Source organism: Lepisma saccharinum, chromosome 8 (genome assembly GCF_977018435.1).
Source record: "Lepisma saccharinum chromosome 8, izLepSacc3.1, whole genome shotgun sequence".
NCBI classification, from domain to species: Eukaryota; Metazoa; Arthropoda; class Insecta; order Zygentoma; family Lepismatidae; genus Lepisma; species Lepisma saccharinum.
This window is the reverse complement of record NC_139236.1, coordinates 53,935,959-53,958,162: the sequence shown is the minus strand read 5'-3', so window position 1 is coordinate 53,958,162 and position 22,204 is coordinate 53,935,959. Positions and strand designations below refer to the sequence as shown.

General features: G+C 37.0%; 1 protein-coding gene across 3 annotated transcripts in view; it reads left to right on the top strand.

The window, feature by feature from the left end:
• The window catches only part of shi (dynamin-1 shibire), an 80,867-nt gene that overhangs the window by 33,836 nt on the left and 24,827 nt on the right, over positions 1–22,204 (top strand). For all 3 annotated transcript variants that reach the window (XM_083126666.1, XM_083126665.1, XM_083126667.1), the window contains exons 8-13: positions 1,390–1,589; positions 3,748–3,893; positions 4,672–4,829; positions 6,200–6,368; positions 7,268–7,390; positions 8,532–8,651. In XM_083126666.1, the coding sequence (XP_082982792.1) occupies positions 1,390–1,589; positions 3,748–3,893; positions 4,672–4,829; positions 6,200–6,368; positions 7,268–7,390; positions 8,532–8,651 (916 nt within the window). The remainder of the gene's footprint in view (positions 1–1,389; positions 1,590–3,747; positions 3,894–4,671; positions 4,830–6,199; positions 6,369–7,267; positions 7,391–8,531; positions 8,652–22,204) is intronic.

Below are 22,204 nucleotides of genomic sequence, written 5' to 3'. Positions count from 1 at the left end.
ACGACATCAGCACAGTTAGGAAAACGTATGAACTGGGAAACGGGAGTTATGATGCACGTAAGATCAAAGTAAACTTTTGCGGAAGCATAGATGACAAATCATTAAGTGGGTTGACAATCTTTAGTTCGCCTATATGGCTTTGATTATCTCTAACAGTTTCGCTTTTTTATGAAGTGAAGAGAACAAAGAACACATTTGAATGAAAGCGCTTACCGGAAGTTGTCAGCTTCAAGGCGAAGAGTTGGTCACTCACGGGAACCTGCTGAATTCTAGGTCAGAGCTGGACAGATGGTTCAGACTTTCAGGCACCATGCATCTGTATTTTGGAAGATTCCTGCGATCTTATCTCTTAATTTCTCAAGTTGGTGTATTTATCGAGGAAAGAGCTTGACCTGCCATATACATAGACAAAGACTGGAAGTCCAGCACAGTCATTTCGGGCTCCCCCCCCCCCCCCCCATCCAGTTGTCAGCAGCTTTTGGGACAAGGAAACAAGTCAAGGTAAGGTCAATTTAGAATAACTTCCAAGCACATTCGATCTTCTCGCGTATCCAAGAGCAAGCGAAATCACAATGGCAAATCAATCCTAGCGTGTTTGGTAGCGGCTGTTGGGTACAGGGTAACATTGGCATGTTTGGGGTAGGGGAGGGTAGAGGTCAAGTGCTATTGGATATCACTCAAGCTTGGTGTGGTGGTGTCTATTTTTAGATCAGACCCACTTGCGAGTGGTAGAGTGCTCTTGAAGGGAATAAGTGTGAATAAACAAGTGCAAAAAAAAGTATTTTTCGGCCGATTTCCTTCAATTTTTCAACTTTTTTCCAAATTTTTCACTATTCCCAGGAAAAGGATTGTTACTTTCAGAGGGTCGTTATATCCGGGGTCATAGAATCGAGAGTTGACTGTATTTTCTTTTAATAATTGATTATGTTAAAAGCAAGTAAACATTTTTTATGTAACGTTCTGGAAGCAGACACTTTACACCCTACAGTGCAAGCAACATGTACATACAAGAAGAAGAATGTTTGAGCATGGTGAGACTAATTACATGGAAGTACAAATACAAATAAACAAACTGAGAATTAAACCCAGAACCTTCAGTGCCGAACTTGTGAATGATTTGGATTGATTGGATTGATTTGTTGTTTTAAGTCCACTTTATGCACAGTAAGGCTAATCGGGACTGGACCTACAGTTTAAAGTGGGATCCGAACCACTATGTGCCTCCACCGGGAATCGAACCCGGGACCCCTTGATTACAAGGCGACGACGAAACTTGTGAATGAGAACTGTACATATGGTGCTGTGTGTGTGTGTTATAAAGAAATTGTTCCTTCGTGTTTGCATATTCTTTTTATTTGTAGTGCAATTTAAATATTTTTTTCTCTCCAGAATGATCCAGCAGCTACAGTCAGACTTTGAGAGGACCATTGAGGGCTCTGGATCTGCACAAATCAATACAATGGAACTGTCAGGTGGTGCTAAAATTAATCGCCTGTTTCACGAAAGGTTTCCTTTTGAAATTGTTAAAATGGAGTTTGACGAGAAGGAATTGAGAAGGGAAATTGCATTTGCAATCAGAAATATACATGGTAAATATCTTTCTTCTTTACTTTTGTATGCACTAACTAGGTCTTACCCAGTATCATTCCAGAATTTTGTTATTTCCAATGTATGCAAAATGCACAAAAGTTGTCATTTCTTTAATATTCAGGTACTCAAGCTTTCACCACATCATGTGTCTATTCAGGAGTTAAGACAAGAATAGTCAAAGTTTAAAACATAGGCAGGTCAGTTGGGTTAGAAGGTTAAAGACAATGAGTGCCCCGTCACTGCCTGATGTTGGTCGCCAGGTTATGGTGGTTAAGCTGTACATACTGTTCACCAGTTTTGAATCCCTTCATCATTGAATGATGCTGTATTAGTCTATGAATATCTGACACAATGTTGTTGTTTTTTTAAATTAATCATTGAGTATTGGTGGAGTAGCTCTGTAGCACCCCATCTCTTATATTTTGCTAGCATTGATAAATGTTCTCCTATATCAGCCTTATCAGGAGCAAACTACCACTGCTGTTACATCAGTCTACAGAGCCTTTTGCGGCCGAGTCGTCCGTGGAGCGGCAGCTAGCATGCCGGGCACCGAGAGCTTGTCTGCTGGCAAACTAGATCCAACATTCACATAACTGGAACCGCAAGCTATGTAAGCTATAAGCTTGTACCATTACATTGACAGTTACAATTAAAATGAGCACTTATCTTGTTACAAGAGGTGTTGGTAATGTCGTCCTGCATCCACACATTTACGGCATCTTTTCAGGAAATTTTCACTAACACCTATCAGTTCCTCTTCCAAAGGTGCTTCAATTTTTCTCCTGATATTTTCTTTAAATTTTTCTAATGTATGGCTGCAGGTTTGAAAGATTGGTAGCTCGCCATGCAGATGTCATGGAAATGTCAGTTTCGTGTGCAAGGCGGCGGAGGGATTTTTGTGGAGTATGTTCCAATCGTGTTCCAACGTCGTCTAGTTTCTTCTCAGTAAGCACACACAGTTTCACCATTCACTTCTTATCAAGAACAGACCCTGTTTCCCTGAATTTGTTCACAAGTTTTCAAACACTGTCTCTGGGTGCAACAGGAACATCTGGGAATGCTGTTGCAAGATGCCTTCTAACTTTCCTACAAGAATTCGTAAGTCTTGCACAAAAATTCATTGTTTTAAATTGTACGTGTAGCAAGGCATTATTAGACTGCAGAAAAGCACCAGTAATACATAAACTAATACAAAATAATCTAAAACACTTGTTAACACTTCACAAACACGTGCATACTGGACACCAGATATCTCGATACTGAAGCACGCATCCAGGGTCAAGGTCATCATAAAGCTGTGGATCTAAATGCTGGTAGATGCACTCTCACTGCCCAGCATGCTAGCCGCCGCTCCACGGACGACTCGACCGTGAAAAGCACTGTATAATATGCAATCTGGTAATGATTCTACTTAAATATAATTTTGTATGAAATATTCCCGAAATAAAGAGTCTGTACAAAATCTTGAATTTTCATGTTATGAAACTTTAGATGTGGTAAGCTATTAATACACACACGAAAAGTACCAAAGTATCTGCAAACCTGTTTATTTAATTAAATTAATTTCTAAGTGAAGCAGACTACTCTAAGTTCCAATGTAGATGCTGACAGTGCTCAACAAAATTAATAGAATTAAATAAACAGGTACGCAGACTCATTAGCACTTTCCGTGTGTATATTAATGTGGATATTATTCTTGAAAACCTGCATGGTAATTAGTTTAATTTTTTTTTGTCTTGTTGCTGGCACCCTGTTCACCTCTCAGTGGTTCAAATACCACTTTCAACTACAGCCCCACTCCTGATTACCATTTCTGTGCCTAAGCTTACTTGACATTTAATTTCAGCTAGCTTTAGTGTGTCCCTCTCACTAGATTAATTAGCATTTGAATTTGCTATTCAGATTTATAAAAATACACCATATCAACACTGGAAGTAGGGAGAAAATTCTTGCTGATAGAATTAACCCAGTTTTATTGCTAATGTGTTGTGATCTCATTTGTCTTAATGAATTAGTGGTGATTTGCCTCACATTTGAATTACATGGTATTATTTTTTTAAAAAATGTATTGTACCTGTTGATTTTGCTAGTGTTAATATATTTGGCAGTGCAATTATTATTTCATATACTAACTTAGAACAATAATGTTCATTGCAGGTATCAGAGTAGGCTTGTTTACTCCAGATATGGCTTTTGAAGCAATAGTCAAGAAACAGATAGCTCGTTTGAAAGAACCTAGTCTAAAATGTGTTGATTTGGTTGTCACAGAATTGTCAAATGTTGTACGTTTTTGTACTGACAAGGTAAGAACAGTAATTCATGTGTGTGTGTGTTTTCTTATTTTAGCATAGTTTCAGTTTATTTATGTTTGGTCCATGATATGAATGAAGGAAACTTTTTTTTGGAAACATTTCATTTTTTAAAAATTTCTATAAGTTGTGAATACAACAATAGCAACAGTATTTGTAGGGTCTGTAAACACTTACTAATAAAATACTAGCATATTTAGATATAAAAATTAAAGCTGGAGTGTCAGTTTGTCACTCTGTGATAAAGGTCACTCTGTTTCATGTAAGCCTGCATGGCGTGGTGCTAAGCACAGGGGAATACTTTACCTTTATCTTTTACCTGTTTCATGTAAAAACATTAAGGTTGTGATTAAAAAGTGTAAATTTTTTATGCTCATGGTTTGTTTCCTAATTCCTGTCTGTTGTTTTGTTTCTTGACTAATATTATGATTAATCAAGTTGTGCATAATCAACCATTGTGCATAGATATTTGCTATACATACTCCATCCCAGGAGTCTTTGAAGCAACTCTGTGCATAACTAGAAAAGGGGTGAAAGCGATTGGGCAAAGCGAAGCAGTACATGTTGCTGTGAACAGCTAGTAACTGTGCTTTTGCCCCCTCTATGCAATCCATTTCTCATATGCTTCATTGGTCGAATCCTCCCGAGTCACTTCTTGAGTAGAGGACTTGTTTTGCTTCACTTGTTCCACAGTCTTCTGGGACACGGTAATGATTCTCTGCCCTTAATGTGTTGAAACCTTATTATATTCATGCAAACTTCTATTTTGTAGATGGCTAGGTATCCAAGGTTACGAGAAGAAGCCGAAAGAATAATCGCATCTTACATTCGAGAAAGGGAGCAATTGTGTAAAGAGCAAATTATTCTCCTTATAGATTGTGAACTTGCTTATATGAACACAAACCACGAAGACTTTATAGGTTTTGCAAAGTGAGTACTCACTGGTTATTTGTTTGTGTGTGTTTGATTTACTGAAAATTTACTTCAGCCTCATTTTTTGTCTCTTGCAAGGCTGTGCATCAAATAATGTAGCTATGAGTCATTGATCTACTAAGCTAAATAGTTTTGATTTACAATTTACAACTAATAGCACATGCCATTAGAACTCAAAACATTCTTAAGGATAATGATTTTTTTAAATTTTTATTTTGCTTATCTTTCCAGTATCGATAAGCAAATAACAAAATATTAGTCCCATGATGTAGCTACAGTGGAACCTTGATTTTACGTTTTTAAGGGGACCAAGCTGAAAAAACCTTAAAATGAGGGGAAAATGTAAAATCTAGGAAAATTTCTTAAAGTTTTCCTATGTTGGGACCATCAAGGTTGAATGTATAATGCAGGAAAATGTAAAATTGGGTTCCTCTGCATTCCTATGACATCTTCAGATAATTCTTAAAGAAGAACTGTTTTAGTGAGGCTTTTCCACATCTTACCCCCCCCCCCCTTTTTCCTTTATCCTGATGATGATGATGCAGTATCAACAAAATGATATCCTGATGTGTCTTCCTGTTTTCATGTGTTGTTTTTTTGTTCTGTTTTTATCCTGATCTTAACAGGTGAGAGTATGTACTTCTCTGCATGATGTGCCTTTCATATTTTAAGCAAGGTTTCTTATTAGGATTGAGCTGATATTTAAAATTTTCCTCATTTCACTTTTTCATGATCTTAAAAATTTGGTGATTGAATAAATTGTTTTGTGATTGAATAAATTGTTTTGTATAATCTAAAGAAGTTGTAGAATATCATAATAGCAGTATATGTAGTTTCTGTTTGGAAGAAAGAAAGAAAACATTGATTCAAAAGCACAGAGTAGAGTAATTCAGAAAAATCTGTACTTTCACAACATTACAGCTCTTTATTGAATTGCAATTAAGAATGAACAAATTGCTTGTCACACAGTAATATGTTTGAAATTTTTTTTGCTCCATGGTGATGAAATTTGTCTTGCAGAATTCAATCATCCAATGTGCCTTTTCCATCTTAACCACAATTTGGCTGGAATGAAACTTTTCCTTTCTATTCATTCAAAACACATCACTGTATTACAATTAATTAAGAGCTGTAGTATTGATAAACTCAGATATTTTTTGAATTACTATGTATCGATACTTTTTTTTTTCCCCCAAATTGCTAGTATAATTTTTTCAGCATTAAAAAAATACTGAATGTAGCAACTTGCCTATTGTGAGTCATTCTCATTACCTTCGGTAGAATATTGAAGAACTTCATGATAAAGGTGGTCATCTACTTTTAAGGCTAAAATTACGTATACTTTACTTCATTTTTTTTTATTGCAGTGCTCAGCAGTCATCAGAAAACTCGGCTAAAGCTGGACGAAAGCTTGGCAATCAAGTAATTCGGAAAGGGTGGATGTGTATCCACAACTTGGGCATAATGAAAGGTGGTTCCAGGGATTATTGGTTTGTGCTTACATCCGAGAGCATATCCTGGTTTAAGGACGAAGAGGTAAAATTTGTGTGTGTGTTTTTGTGTGTTCATATTAGAACAATAATTTTGTGCTATAAAGATGCAGCTCTTCACAAGAAAACGTACCAGAACTTTGGGACCAGTCTTCTTTTTCTAATAACTATCACATATGTATTTTATTAGCATGACATTATAACCTGATCTGTAATGAATAAAATGAAGTACCGTTTGTGACATTAATTTTGGAGATATAGAAACAGCCGCATTGCTGAGGCTAATGTAGAAAACAGCCTGGTGTCCAAAGGCTAAAGTTAGCTTTTAAGATAAATGTCGCTCCCTCCTCCATGCATACATGCATGATTATTTTTTAAAAAGATAAAGATGTAAATATAGGACTCTGTCACTTAACAGGCATGTTGAATCAGTATGCATTTTATTACTAATACCATAATTATATATGACGAAAGTAATTAAAGCTGTTGAGGAACACATATTTCTACTGGGTTTTCTAATAAATACACGTAAATGAGTTACTAACTTTTTCCATGACACTTACTTTTAAAGGTTGTGTTAATTTTGATGGCTCCTGTAAAGCAGTGAAGCAACAAGTTCCCAATTGGATGGTTGCAGGGGCCACCGAAATTAATACAACCTTTAAAAAGTAACTCTCATGGAAAAAGTTAGTTACTCATTTACTTGTATTTATTATACAACCACGTATTTTATTCTCCCATCATGAGTTTTCTATTTACATTTTTGCATTATAAGCCGTAATAGTGCCATGTTCAGGTAACAAATTGCTTCAGCATCAGTTGAAAGCATTCAGTATTTTTTTTCTTGTGTTTTATATTGCAACTAGTCCTTATTATGGCTTATAGTTCGTACAATATTTAGAGCCTATAATGACTTGGTGTAATGTGTACAATTTTTGTCAACAGGAAAGAGAGAAAAAATACATGCTTCCTCTTGATGGGTTGAAGCTACGAGATGTTGAACAGGGCTTTATGTCGAGAAGGCACACCTTTGCTCTGTTCAATCCAGAAGGAAGAAATGTGTACAAGGTTTGTAAGAACACTATACTTAGAACTAGATAACAGAAAGTTACAAATTAGGGCTCCGGCCAATACTTTTCCAGAGTCAGAGGATATTCCGGTGTTTGCAAAATTTCCATGTAAGACTTTTACAATGTAAATATCCTGGAAGTTATGCAAAATTCATAATTTTCATTATTTTGGCAACAGCACTATAGGGAGAAATGGATTTTGTGATTAAATAATTATCTTATGAGAAATATGAATATATTAAAGCAAAACTAAAGTTGGTTGATTTGGTATAGTTCCAATTTGAGACTATATTTTTAAAATTATAATATTCTGCACAATTTCAAATTATTTGTTTCCAGTTATCAACATTGGTATTGTTGGAAATCGGTGAGGGTATCAGCATTGGCATTGGAATGGGTCAGTCCTATTTAATATTTTTCATTAAGGAAAATCTTGAACTTATTGCTTACAAAGTACCACATCAAGAGATTTACAGTAATACATTTTTTGTGTCAAAAAATAAAATGCCTGTTTTTCATCACTGTGTATGTCTCCATGCTCCTGTAGTAAATGTCCAACAGTAATAAAAACTTTCTGACAAAGATCCATGCTTTCAATCGTAAATTAAATTTGGTGCACATAGGAATTGAATTTCAAAGATGGTGGAAAATTAGTAATTTTACTGCATTTGGCCTGACTTTAAAGTCTGGTTATGTGAATGGTTAATGTAACATACTTTTATCCTGTAAGTACCAGATATAAATCATGAGACCAACTGTCTTGACTGTTTTCTGCTATTTTCCTTAGTTACTCAAGGTAAAAATGCTGGTATGGTGTCATCAATGAAGGCAGTGGATGATTGTCAAGCCTCCAGGTTCAAGTTGTCTTGCTAGAATCTATAAGTGCACTGTTTTGACATAATTGATATTCTAAATTTGATATATCATATTTGTATCCTGATTGTGTAAAGAATTTTCAGATAATACTTTTTACTGTTTATATTGTAATTATATATGTATTAATGTACTTCCTACTGAAATGCTTTGAGTAGTTCACTTAAACTACTGCTACTATTTACTATGATTCAGTGTCGGTTACCTTAATTGTGCAATTGTTATTATCTTAATAGTGTCTCAGCCAGTCATTTCTGCATTTTTAGGATTACAAGCAGTTGGAATTGAGCTGTGAGAACCAGGATGATGTGGATTCTTGGAAAGCTTCGTTTCTCAGGGCTGGAGTGTATCCAGAAAAAGCGACAGATCAGACCAATGGAGAAGAGGTGTGTACACGTTCAGTGCTGTCTTAATGTAGATGCATGCATTTCACTTTCTCACTGGTATGACCAGTTATTGTAGAATTTTGGAAGGAGCTGATAAATTTTTGTGTTCAGCATATACAGAGTGTTGCTGTATGACTTTTGACAAACTTTTGCTGCAAGGCAAACAACTTTTCATGATACAGTCAACTCTCGATTCTACGACCCCGGGTATAACGACCCTCTCGAAGTAACGACCCTTTTCCCGGGAACCGTGAAAAATTTAGAAAAAATTGGAAAAAAAAGTTGAAAAATTGAAGGAAATCGGCCGAAAAATGCGTTGTTTTTTTCCCCGCTCATTTCCTTCACGAGCGCTCTACCGCTCACAATTTGGTCTGAACTAAAAATAGACACCACCACACCATGCTTGAGTGATATCCAATAGCACTTGGCCTCTGCCCTCCCCTCCTTCAAGCGCACCAATGTTACCCCGCACCCGACGGCCGCTACCCAACGCGCCAGGCTTGTTTTGCCACGCTTTCTCTTGGATACGGGAGAAGAGAAGATCGAATGTGCTTGGATGTTATTTTAAATCGACCTTGACTTATTTCCTTGTCCTAAGAGCTGCTGAAAACTCGCGGGGAAGGGTGGGAGCAGCCCGAAATGACTGCTGGACTTGCAGTCTTTGGCAATGTGTATGGCAGGTCAAGCTCATCGATAAATACACCACCTTGAGAGATAAGATCGCAGGAATGTTCGAAAATACAGATGTGTGGCGCCTGGAAGTCTGGCCCATCTGTCCAGTTCAGCAGGTTCCCGTGAGTGAGCAACTCTCGGCCTTGTAGCCGACAACTTCCCGTAACCGCTTTCATTCAAAATGTGTTCTTTGTTCCCTGCAACACTTCATAAAAAAGCGAAACTGTTAGAGATAATCAAAACCACATAGGTGAACTAAAGATCGTCAACCCGCTTAATGCGTTGTCATCCAGGTTTCCACAAAAGTTTACTTCGATCTTACGTGCATCATAACTCCCGTTTCCCACTTCATATGTTTTCCTAATTGTGTCGATGTCGTAATATCTGCTAAAAAAGTGTTCCGTTGGCTTACTGACTTCTCCCTCTTTTCCTGTCAGGAAACGAAGCGGGGGGGGGGGGGGGGGGGGCGATGCAGATTGTTTCAGCCACGATTTTCTTGCTGATGCGGGCTGATTACAGGCGAGGGTGGAAAAGGACCCATCCCTCTTCCTTTCCTTTGACGTCTAAAATGGGGCAACCAGTTCTGGATATATTCTTGAAAACGAACAAAAACCATAGAACAAGTAAAACAAAAAGGGACCCCCCCCCCCTTTCCCCAGCTCATTCTCCGCCACTGGTGTGCACGGCAATATTGATAATTGCAGAATTCAGTTGTTTTTTAAAATGTATTTATTATATATTTTTTTTTAATGCTGTTGTCTGCATAGGAAATATTGCCCGTATTATTGTCTGTTGCTGGCAAGGGTCATTTCTTTCTTCTTTACACTGCTGTTAAAAGTTCTGTCTTCGACAGTTGCGTTATCTTTAAAATGCTGGGACTTTTCTCTTCCGCCACCTGTTGCTCGAACTTCCAGCCGGTCTCTTTGTTTACGATGCAGCTGGCGCCAGTGTTTTGTCTAGCGTCTGCTAAGCTCTTGCTTGCAGATAACAGCGATGACTCATCCAGTGCGAAGGAAAAAGTTATTGTTTTGAATCTCGCAAAGCTTTGATTTGACGATAACGAAATTCGATCTCCAGAAAGCAAAACAAGAGTTAAAATAACTTCACGTTCTGCGCCTTCTGATAAGCACAACTGTAAATTTAATTTACCTTTCTTCAGAACCATTCATGTGGAGTAAAAAAAAAGTGTGTTCAATGTAGGAATGGTCGCTGAGACTGATTAAAAAGACATTATTCAAGGGGAAAACGTTTTGAGGGGTGGGTGTTTGACATCGAGAATACTCCTAAATCCAACATTAAATCGTCGATTAAGTGAGAGTAAATAACGATCTAACATTTTGATATGTGAAAATGCGCAGTTTCATAAAGCTTGTTTTCAGTTCATTTTATGCTGATGGGCTAATCGGGACTAAATATACAGTTTAAAGTGAAATTCAATTCCAAACCCGAATGATTATCAACTGCCACGTTGTTTAATGACCTGTCCTACAATACGCTTTGGGTGAAAATAGATCGCAAGTTGCGCATTTCCTTTTTCACGCTGGATTATAATGCAAGTCAAGGAAGGTGTTTGGACTGCTCCCTTGAATGGGGAAGGAGGGTGAATGAAGTTGGTTGAAGCAAAGAAAAGTGACTTTTTTTTTACGATGTATTTTACACAGCCGAACCAGAACGAAAATTACAGCCCTGCCTTTATTTTTTTGTCTGGTAGCTAGAGAGGTTGTGTTGTTTCTCCCGAGAGATCTAATCTTACCAGTTAATCTTGTAACAGACAATGCTCCAGTAAACCCGTATAAAATCCAACATTCATTCTGCCCGATTATCTCCCGACTTTTGCTGGCACCAGTCTGACTGGTGTCAAGATTCTTCGAGTTTCGCTTGCAATAAGCGAGAGATTGTTTTCCTTTCCATAGGTCTCAGTGGAAACGGGTTTCTCATTAACTAGAATTGTAAGAATTTCCTGGAAAAGCAACGACTGTGCACAATTGAAAGAAAGTAACATTATTTTAAATTCTCGTTTGTGAAAACTTTTTCATGTTCTATTTTCCTTCTCACAACACGCATCCTGTGCATAACAGGTTGTATAACTACCAGGATAAATTGTGTTATCATCTCCTAGGCATCTTTATGTCTGTTTGAGCTCCCTTTAAGCTGAAAATTGGTGCAAATTCCAATAACGACCCCTTCGAAATAACGACCCTTTTCCCGGGAACTGTGAAAGGTCGTTGAATCGAGAGTTGACTGTATATTGCTTGTTGAAGCCTCAAAAATGTTTTTTTTTTTTTTTATCCTGTGTATATGCCATCAGGCAGTATATTCATGGTTGCCACTGATGTTATTTTTTCTACCACACAATACCATAAAATCTCCTAGCATCCAAGACAATGGCTATCCTGTGAAGTTTTGTATACTTCTGAACAAAACATACAATGTATCTTTCTTCTGGACAAAACATAAAATATATATCTTTCTTCTGAAAAACATACAATATATCTTGAATTGAAAAAAAAATCATCAAATAGGATAGATCAAACGTTCTTAACCTGTGGTGTGTAGGATCCCAGGGTACTGCCATGCCCTTCCAAAGGGTCTGCGAAAACTTGAAGATATGTTACAAGCTTTTGTACTTGTTCCGAAAGTTAAATGGAAATTGACTGTCAATTATTAAATAAAATTATTTAAATACAAAATGCGTACTATAGGCAAAAATGGACAGTATATTTTTTGAAAAATTTAGACAATTTTTGGAAATTAAAGGCTTCAAATGTTAAGTTCTGCGGATTTCACAACAACGAAATATATAAAACGTAAGCGAGTTACTAAAGATATATCCGCGAAACTTACTTATGTCTTATATTATCAACAACGTTGTTTATTCCCCTCAACATGAACAAAATATATTTATAGGGGTCTGTCATATATGAGGATTAACAATCTCTTGGATAGACAATATAGGTATGGATGGTGGGGCATGCATGATTTGGATGAAAGGGGTGAACCAAGCGTTTTTGACCTGGCTGTGCCAACATCCGTGGAGAGTGGTTAGCACAGCACACTATGATGCCAAGGGTCCCAGATTTAAATCCCAGTCTTGGCATGGGTGTTCTTTGTGAGTATCCATTCATCAGTTTCATTCATATCACTCATCCTCATCGTCGTAATTAGCCAAAAGTGGCAGAAAAGCAAAGCAAAATTAGCAAAATCAAATTTTAAAAATCGGTCTGTCTCATATTTGTTTGCACAATAAGATCCATAGTGTACTCTAACTTTTAATAAGTTTCCGTGGCAACCATGAATCTGTATCTGTTTGCATACATACAGGATAGAATTTCCTATTTTTGGAATTCTTATAGCATTGAAATATAAGGCCTTGGTGAGCAAAACATTTTGAAAGTTGTCAACCTTCATGTCTTGTACATGGTGTGAAATTTTGTGTATGTTGTACAGTGGCAATCCCTACATATAGCAGTATAGATGAAATTATTACAAATTTTTCCTCTTTATATGAAAGCCATATTGCCAGCTTATAAGTTGTGGAAGCTGTCAGCAATGTAGTTAATAGCAGTGCATAGTAGCATGGTAAGTTGCCGCTAAAACTGAAGGAGGCAGTACTTAAGTTATAACATTGGCATAATATGACTTTATAATAATCAAAACTATGAAGTAAGATAATGTAGAAAAGAGGTATAGCTACCACAGAAATCAATTGTATGTTGTGCATAATTTTGTCACTCTTATTAAGTAGGATGTGTGTAATGAATTTAATGGAGAAACATTTTCTATTATAGGGCAGGGTAAGTCTTTCCACAATTCAGAATGAGTGACCTCTAAGAAGCATTCACAACTTAATATTCATTGAGCACCCGTACAGTTTGTGCTTGAAGCAATTGTTCTTTGGCTAACTTTGAGCTTCTGGGATGGTTGAAAAGAAAAAAAAGAGAAGGAATCTTCTCTTTCAGGATGAGTTCCCTTTCCATTTTCATTCCGATTCTAACATTGGTTTGGCTTCATGTAATTCTTCTAAACATAAAGAGAAGCAGCTTACATTATTATTATTCTCTTTGCTGGCATCAGATTTCCGCTTTCAGTCATTGTGACTTATTTTTTTTATTTTTTTATTTTTATCCTTCTGAGCTCTAACAATATTTTGGCTTACTCATTGCATTGTTTTTGATAACTAAATTAAACCTCATATGTTTCAAATATATATCACAGTTAAAGTCACTGTTATTAATCTTGCAACCCTTTCTAGATTGTTTGTATTGTGTGTGGTTTGTTGTGATTTTTTTCCTCACTAAAGCTAACAATTTTTGAACACACATTTTCAGTGTTTTGTGGCACATTTAAATAGTATTTGTAATCTATTAATAATTTATAACTCTTAGTTTATAATTAAAAATGGGTAAAGAAAAAAAGAACACCACAGATACTTGTATTTTGCTCACGATAAGTGCACATAACTAGACTTTCAAAGTGCCCTTCCATATGTAATATAGTCTCATCTAATAGTAATATTTCTGACGTTTGTATTGCATTTGTGGCTTAAATCTCGTTATGTTTTTCAAGTTTGTCACTGTTCAATTTGAATGTAACACATATATTAAATTTGAGCATACAAGGTATTCCTTGTGTGTGTTTTTTTTTATTGTATTCACTTTTTCAAAACATTGCACTACAAATTATAAAGCAGTATTGTAAGAGCTACAGTAGATCTTAGATTCCTTTGTAGTAAGCACCGTAGCATGCCACAGTGATTGAAAATTTGGCTTTTCACCACTTTTGGAGGTGTTTCCATTACATGATTGCATAAACTGCTCCCAGAATGCAGTCGAATTAAGACTAAACTTCAATTTCTTAGTGTAGATAATAAACTTATTAGTATAATACAGTAGATATATTAAAATATTATGACTAAATTTAGTCTTTAACTGTGATGTTCTTCATTCATGGATACTAATCAGAGACTAGTAAACTTATATTGCTAATTAATACACACACGAAAAGTGCTAATGGACCTGCATAGGTGTTTATAAACAAGAACGTTGATATGATAGCACTTTTGGTGTGTGTATTACAAGGGATGGACAAAAATATGGAAACACCTGCAGAATTGCACATTACCTTTATTAATATCGAGTAGGACCACCTTTGGCACACAGAACGGCCTGCAGTCAACGTGGAATGGACAAATACAGGTCGCGTATGGTTGACGAAGGGATGTTGTAACATTCTTCCTCCAAAACAGCTGCAAGTTGTTGTAGAGACGATGGTGGTGGGTAGCGGGCTCACACCTTGGTCTCCAAAACCAACCACAGGGGCTCAATAATATTGAGGTCTGGCGATTGTGGAGGCAATGGCAGATGTGACACTTCATCTTCGTGCTCATCAAACCAGTCCTGGACGATGTGAGCTGTATGAACAGGGGCTCTGTCATCTTGAAACATGGCGTCACCATCTGGGAACAAAGTCTGCACCATGGGATGCAGCTGGTCACTCAAAATGGTTACATAGTCCCTGGCAGTGACATGTCCATGCAGGGTCATGATGGGTCTGGCAGAATACCAGGAGATGGCTGCCCAAATCATCACCGAACCACCACCATGCTTCACTCTCGGTAACAGACAGTCTGTATTGTACGCTTGTGCTGGCGTTCTCCACATGTACACTCGGCCAGCAGTTGGAAACAATGTAAAGGATGACTCATCCGACCAGATTGCAGTCTTCCACTGCTCCATTGTCCAGTTTTTATGGGCGTTGCACCACTGTCTCAGTCTAGCAGCATGGTCAACAGTCACGAGTGGTTTGTGAATTGCAGATCTGCCATGAATACCCTGCTTGTGGAGTTCTCTTCTGACTGTTTTGATGCTAACAGGGTTTGTAAGCACTGTATTCAGCTCAGCAGTTTTGGAGCCGTGGTGATCTTCTGCTTGATCACAATCCTACCCAATGTGCGTCTGTCTCTGTCACGCAACACACACTTGCGTCAACGCTGGTGCTTCGCTGATGCGGTTTTTCCGGAAGTCTCGTAGGCAGTCATGATCTTCGAGACTGTGCCTCTTGATACACCAAAACATTTCTGCTACTTTCATCACGGAAGGTCCCACCATACGCGCACCCACAATTTGCCCTCTTTGAAACTCGGTCAGCTCAGACATGATTCACGGTAACCTGCACGGACCGGTCGCTGAACTGTAACTGGCCCATCTGTCAGGTTGGCTAGATTGTATACCTCGCAGGAAGTGCCAGTGATCACAGCCCCACCTACCATTCAGACGCAAATCATGTTTGAAGTGGCTACCTGTTTTATACCAGGTGTTTCCATATTTTTGTCCATCCCCTGTATATTGCTAAGGTATCAAAGGTTCAAGGATTTCATTTTTATTATTGGATTCTTGTCAACAGTTGGTAATACCAATCAAAATTATTGATGTTGGAATTCTTCAGTCAATCAAATTTTAGCACCGTGTATTGAGTTGTTTCTGAGTAATCAATAGGTATTGATCGTGATTATTGACATACAAATGGTCAAGTCAATTAGACACGTGTATATTGCATCCAGTTGATAAATTCATAGTTATTTCAGCTAGTTTCATATTCATGGCTTGCGTAGTTTCGAAGATATTGCAACATTAAAAATTAATTGATTGTTGACTTTATTTTATTGCTGTAGGTAGACAAAAGGAAAATCAAAGTACCTTATATTAAACTAGCATTTACTAGATTTCAGAGAATTTTAGAAACTTTTACTAAACCTTGACAGGCCACTTTAGGGCAACCTAGAGTCAGAGTTAATTTATATTGTTTCGAGCTATTGTTTGGTAGATGTATCAGTCCAAATTCAATAGCCGTGGCTCTGGTCATTTCAAAAATGTTGATATTTAACATAGACAGGAAAATTGACCACTTTTGCCATCTTTTGCTGACATAGGTAAAGCTGCCTCTCAACACATTCCAACATGGGGTGAAGGCATATAGGTATGTTGGCCTCCACACACACAATCGCTACCATTTGTGAAGGTGATCTGATTAGCATCATGCTCTGGCTGCCCTTACCCCTGGGATTTCTCCCAGATACCTATTTTATTAAGTGGCTGGGTGAACCTCAGAGCTACTCTTATGCAGGGAGATGGTGGAAAAATTCCCACCTGGAGTCAACCACCCTGTGAATCAAACCTGGGTCTTCTGCATGCCTTACTGACTGGACTATTTTGGCTCTTTTGCTGATCAGTAGAGCTCGGATTTGTATATTATTACATATTCTATTTCTTCTAGATACATACCTTGAACAGGAAAATGTCAACGAACTAGGTAACTGACATGATTTTGCATTAGTTTTATGTTACATATTTGCCAGAAAATTTACTTCACATAGAACAACATATTTCGGTATTTTTTTCCTATATTTCTGATCTCTGAAACATGATGATGAAATTTGTAGCTCGTGTGATGTCATATTTTCTAATCAATGAGATGCTTAGTGCTTACGGTAACCTAAAACTGACTGCCAAGTCAAAAGACAGGCTGAGGACCAAAAAAAATATGGAAACTGCTTTTTATCGAAAGATGCTGACGTTTCACGGCAGTGTACGACAGCTGAAAACATGGGAAAGTACAGGGAGGTTATTTCAGTCGTTCACCGCCAGCGTGACGGCCGTTCGTCGGAGTCTTCATGCAACAGGTCTCGGCAAATTGCATTACAGGAAGTCCGTAACAGAAACCGCTTGTTTTCTAATGTTTCCACTTTTCACAATTACAGTTACAATTACAATTGAAATAAGCACGTACCTTGTCGCAAGGATGCTGGAAAAGGTGCCCTCCCAAATACAAATATTTCTGGCACCTTATTTCTGACATCTAATCTTAGATTAGACATCACTACTTTATCCTCAGTTGTCGCGACAGCGCCGGCAACTTATCGGAGGTTGGGGGAGTTGTCAGCCGCGAGAGGGCGCTTCAAACTGCACGTATCGGCAGTGATGCCAACCGTAGGGACATGTCCCTACGCATAGGGACTTTTCACTAAATTTCGCCCGCGTAGGGACGTAGGGACAGATTTTGCCAAATGAGGGAAATCGTAGGTACTTTTTTCAATCTTGGAAAATTACATTTTATGTATTAGTTTATCTGGATACTTTAGCGAGGAGGAAAAAAAAGAACTAACTGACAAGTCTCCATCAGAATTTTGGAACATGTTATCGGTTACCAAAAACTTTCAAGGCACGTTCTTTTTTGAAAACATTTCCACTCTCGCGAAAATAGTGCTAACATTGCCCCATTCTAACGTGGAAACGGAAAGAATATTTTCAATGTTAAGTGATACAAAAACAACAAAGGGAAATAAAATGGGACCAAAATTGTTAAAGACTGCAGGAAATACAGCATATATCACCAACCAACATCTATCTCTTCACAGCAACACCATGTATGACTTCAAATAACATAATCAATAGTAAACGACTCAACGTTATTCATTAGGGGTGTGCGGGATCCCGAAAAGTCAGGACCGGGATCGGGAAAAAAAATTACCGTCCCAATCCCGACTTCGGGAAATGACTTCCCGACTTTTCGGGATCCCGAGCAGTCGGGAAATACCGAATGGTCACTTTAAAAAGTCATTAATTCTCGACGTTTTCTGCATTGTAAGTTTTTGGAACTTATCGAAAATTGTAAATTTTTATTCTAGAAATGCAAAAACAATCACTTAAAGTGAAAATGACTTAAATTTCCAGTGCTTCGGAAAATTTCGAACATTTCCCGTCCCGAAAATTTTCCGACTTGGTCGGGAAATTGCAAATTTTTCAGTCCCGAATGTCGGGATTTAAAAAAATTACCGTCCCGATCCCGTCCCGACCCAAAAAATTCTGTCCCGCACACCCCTATTATTCATTAAGGCAAGAATTTACAATACAGGACCCTTCTGTAATTTCTATGCTACGTCTTATACTCACGAAATAATTAGTCGTGATGATTTATCTCAAGTTAACATGTTGGGGTGAGGTGAAAAAATTGTTCATTAACGTGTAGAAATTGTAAAATAAGCTTTTCAATTCTCGCAATGATTCTCCGTATACAAGTATGGTAGCCATATTTGTTGATATGAACAATTGACGTTTGCAATTAGTTACGCTTTCTACAGCGTTGCCACACTGTTGATTTCATACTTGGAGAGCATGAATTGTGTAATAATGGCGGAAGAGAACAGTAAAATGTTGTTAATGTTGTACAGATTGTTAGGTTGAGTGTGCAGGAGGATGGCTGTGGGCTAATTAATAAACTTATGGATTTCAGTATATTGCCCAAAGAACGTCCTTACATGTGACAGCGACAATCACGATGTAGAAGAACTAATTTGATTACAGGTAAATTTGGCAACAGTACATCAATCATAAAATTGCAGGATACGAAAATGGCGTCTTCGATGATGAACGTTTGCCGTTAAAGTGCTACGAAAATAAGATTTTTTATCGGTTCGTAATCACCATTAGCGCAAAACCATTCACGGATAGCCCCACTGACCATTCTCGGTAAGGTTAGGTTAAGTTAGGTTAGGCAAGGCAACCATAGTTAAAATTTGGGATCGAAAAAAACATGCACGGGTAGCCCAACAAACCATTGACAGATAGCCCCACGAACCATTCAGGTACGGTTAGGTTAGGATAAGCAAACATAGTTAAAATTTGGGGTCGTAGTAATATCATGAATGTATATTTCGTTTTTTAAGTATTGGAAACACAAAATCTTCCGGTAAATAATGAGCAATCGTGCCGATCGCGGACCACTCAATTTAACTTATTTTGCAATTTCTACACGTGACCCACAAATTTTAACTTCAAATTCGTGATTAGGAGGCCTCAATTAGTGAGTATGCCAAATATTACAAAAATCGGGGAGGGGTCCTGTACTGTAAATTCGCTCCTTCATTAATTGTGGAAGCACCGAGCAGAAAGATTTGGTAAGTAAATGTGTATATTTTATCTTCTGTCTTGCATGCTCATGAGGTGTTTTTTTTTTTTAGTCGCTTTACGTGGAGCAGGAACATTTGGTCAGTTGTAGGGACATTTTGACTACGTCTGTAGGGACATTGCCGAAAAATGGTTAGCAACACTGTCAGCTACCAGACGTAGTCACTGTACGTTCATGTTCACTTCTGTTTGCGTTTATCAGTACGCGTGTTGTTTATACTGTGTTATTGTAATGTGCTACTCATGGCCAGTGTTTATTGTGTGTTAATTGTTATTCATTCATTACTTATGCCGTTAAACAAATATACTCTTGAACAGAGAGTTTTTATGTACGATAATTACGTGAAAACGAATTCTTGCAGAAAAGTGGTCAGGGAATTACGAGAGACAGGATCTCTTGAACCTAAGAAGGTTCAAGGAGGTCATTTTCAACATCTCTTATAACACAGGAGGTTAGTGATCATCATTATTATTACTTTTAAATATCATTTTACGCTTTCGGTTTGCTTTATGCGCCGGGATGCTGTCTTCCCTTAATGTCAACTGAGGATAAAGTAGCGATGTCTAATCTAAGATTAGATGTCAGGAATAAGGTGCCAGAAATATTTGTATTTGCGAGGACACCTTTTCCATCATCCTTGCGACAAGGTATGTGCTTATTTCAATTGTAATTGTAACTGTAATTGTGAAAAGTGGAAACATTAGAAAACAAGTGGTTTCTGTTACGGACTTCCTGAACGCAATTTGCCGGGACCTGTTGCATGAAGACTCCGACGAACGGCCGACACGCTGGCGGTGAACGACTGAAATAACCTCCCTGTACTTACTGGTTCACTCTGTAACAAAATATAAGTAAGTCCTGTGTGCATTAATTCTTCTTGAATCTGACCGTACATTTACATATTCTACAATAATTTGCGATGCGAAAAGTAATTAATAGTTGACAAAATTGATTTCTTAAATATGTGCACGTTGATGTGCTATTTTTGAGTTTATAAATTGGATACAAATTTTAATTTGAACAATTTATGTCCTTAAAATTGTGGTGAATGTGTTCAAATAAAATAAATATCTAGCATAATTCTTGAAATTGCTTGGATACTCAATTATTGTTAATATTACATATTCTTTGATACCACATATTTTGCTACATATCCTTTTGATAATACATATTTAGGTACATATTTTATCAATTATTGTTACATATTTTGTACTTTGATTTTACATAAAAATTCGGGGTCTACTGATCAGCTTAACTCATGTGCCTACCGGAATGGGAGGCATTAGTATCCACCATTTTGGAAGTGGCTTTGCTGCATGTTTCTGAAAACAAGTTCTTTCATGAAAATTTCTTGAACTTACGGTGTTAGCATGCTAAGTGTGGTGCTTTCAGCAGGTACATAAAGTGGATCAGAGCATATAAAGCATTCATGCAAACTAGCACTAAATTAACCGACATTCACAGTGTCATAGCATTGCTAACTCCTTCAGAATTCATAGCTTCCTCTCGTGAATCTAGAAACATCTCTGTTGTTTAAATTTATTCTAATGTGCAGGTATCTTTTAATCAAGAGATTCCAGTTCAATTTCCTGTTGAGGCACATGGTGGTTTGGAACCAGCTTTAAGTTATATGCCCAGTTTCGATTATCCTCTACAGCGTACTGTGAACTCAAATAACCTGTCCAGTACATGTTCAAGCAGTACTGCATACACACAAAACATATCTAAAGTGGCATTCCACAGCAAATATATTAATATCCTCTGTAAAATTAACTATGTGGTTTATTTTGTTAGGTGAAGTTCTCTTTAGATAAAATTGCGACCTATGATTTCTTATCTGTCAGCAGCTTCTTTATGTTTCTTTACGCCCTGAAGTTGATTACTGATAAGCCTTTTCCTAAGTCCCTTACACATGTCTGTGTATGATCAGGTCAAAGGGGCTGGATTAGAAAATTAAATGTTAAATAAAGAATATTATGAAACATCATGAAAAATATTTTTTGCTGTAAAGTAGTGAAGAGCCAACTTAAGTGTTAATGATGCTTTCAAGTGTTAGATGTCCCCACCTATGTGCTTTTTATGTTTTAATTATGAGGTAATTTAGATATATTGTTGTAAGTTGACATTACATCATGCCTGAGCAAGGTTGCCACAGCTTCGGATTTTTTGCAATTTTGAAATTATTCTACAAGGGAGAATATAAATCTTAGTGGAACTGCTTATCAAATCAGTTTTAAAAAGTCTATTTTATGTAGCAAAAATATGATTTTTATATTTTGAAATTACTGCTAACCATATCCTATCACTTTAAAGAAATATATTTCATTTGGGAAGCTTCTCATTGTTAGTGTTGACTTCAGAATTATTTACAGTGAACTTGACAAATTAATTTAAGATAAACCTTGAGATTCAGTTGACAGAATTACTTCCTACAATACATAATACACAAAATACATACAAACATAACAAGCAGGACATTGAAAGGTTTCTAAGTAAAACTGAAACCTTGGTGTTTAAATACCAAATTTTAGCATTAATTTTGTTTGTTAATGTGTACAATTTTATTAAAGTTGACAACCAGTATGCATATTTGCCCACAAGTCGTGCATCTTGGGGAAAAGTGAAGTGTATAGATTGTGTCTCTTATACACCCTGTCATATTTTTCTCACAGTCAGTACACATCTTACATTATGGTAAGCCCATCAAGTATAACATTTACTAAATGAATAATTCTAATTTCAGTTAAATTATGTATGGAAACAATGTTAGTAATCACATAATTTAATATGGGAATATTTTAGAACAAAATATTGGTAGATCAGTGTAATTAAAATTGTAATGTATTATATAAATACTAATAGTAGTATTAATAGTATTCCTAAAATTATAAAATGTTCCAGTTATCAGAACAAATTTG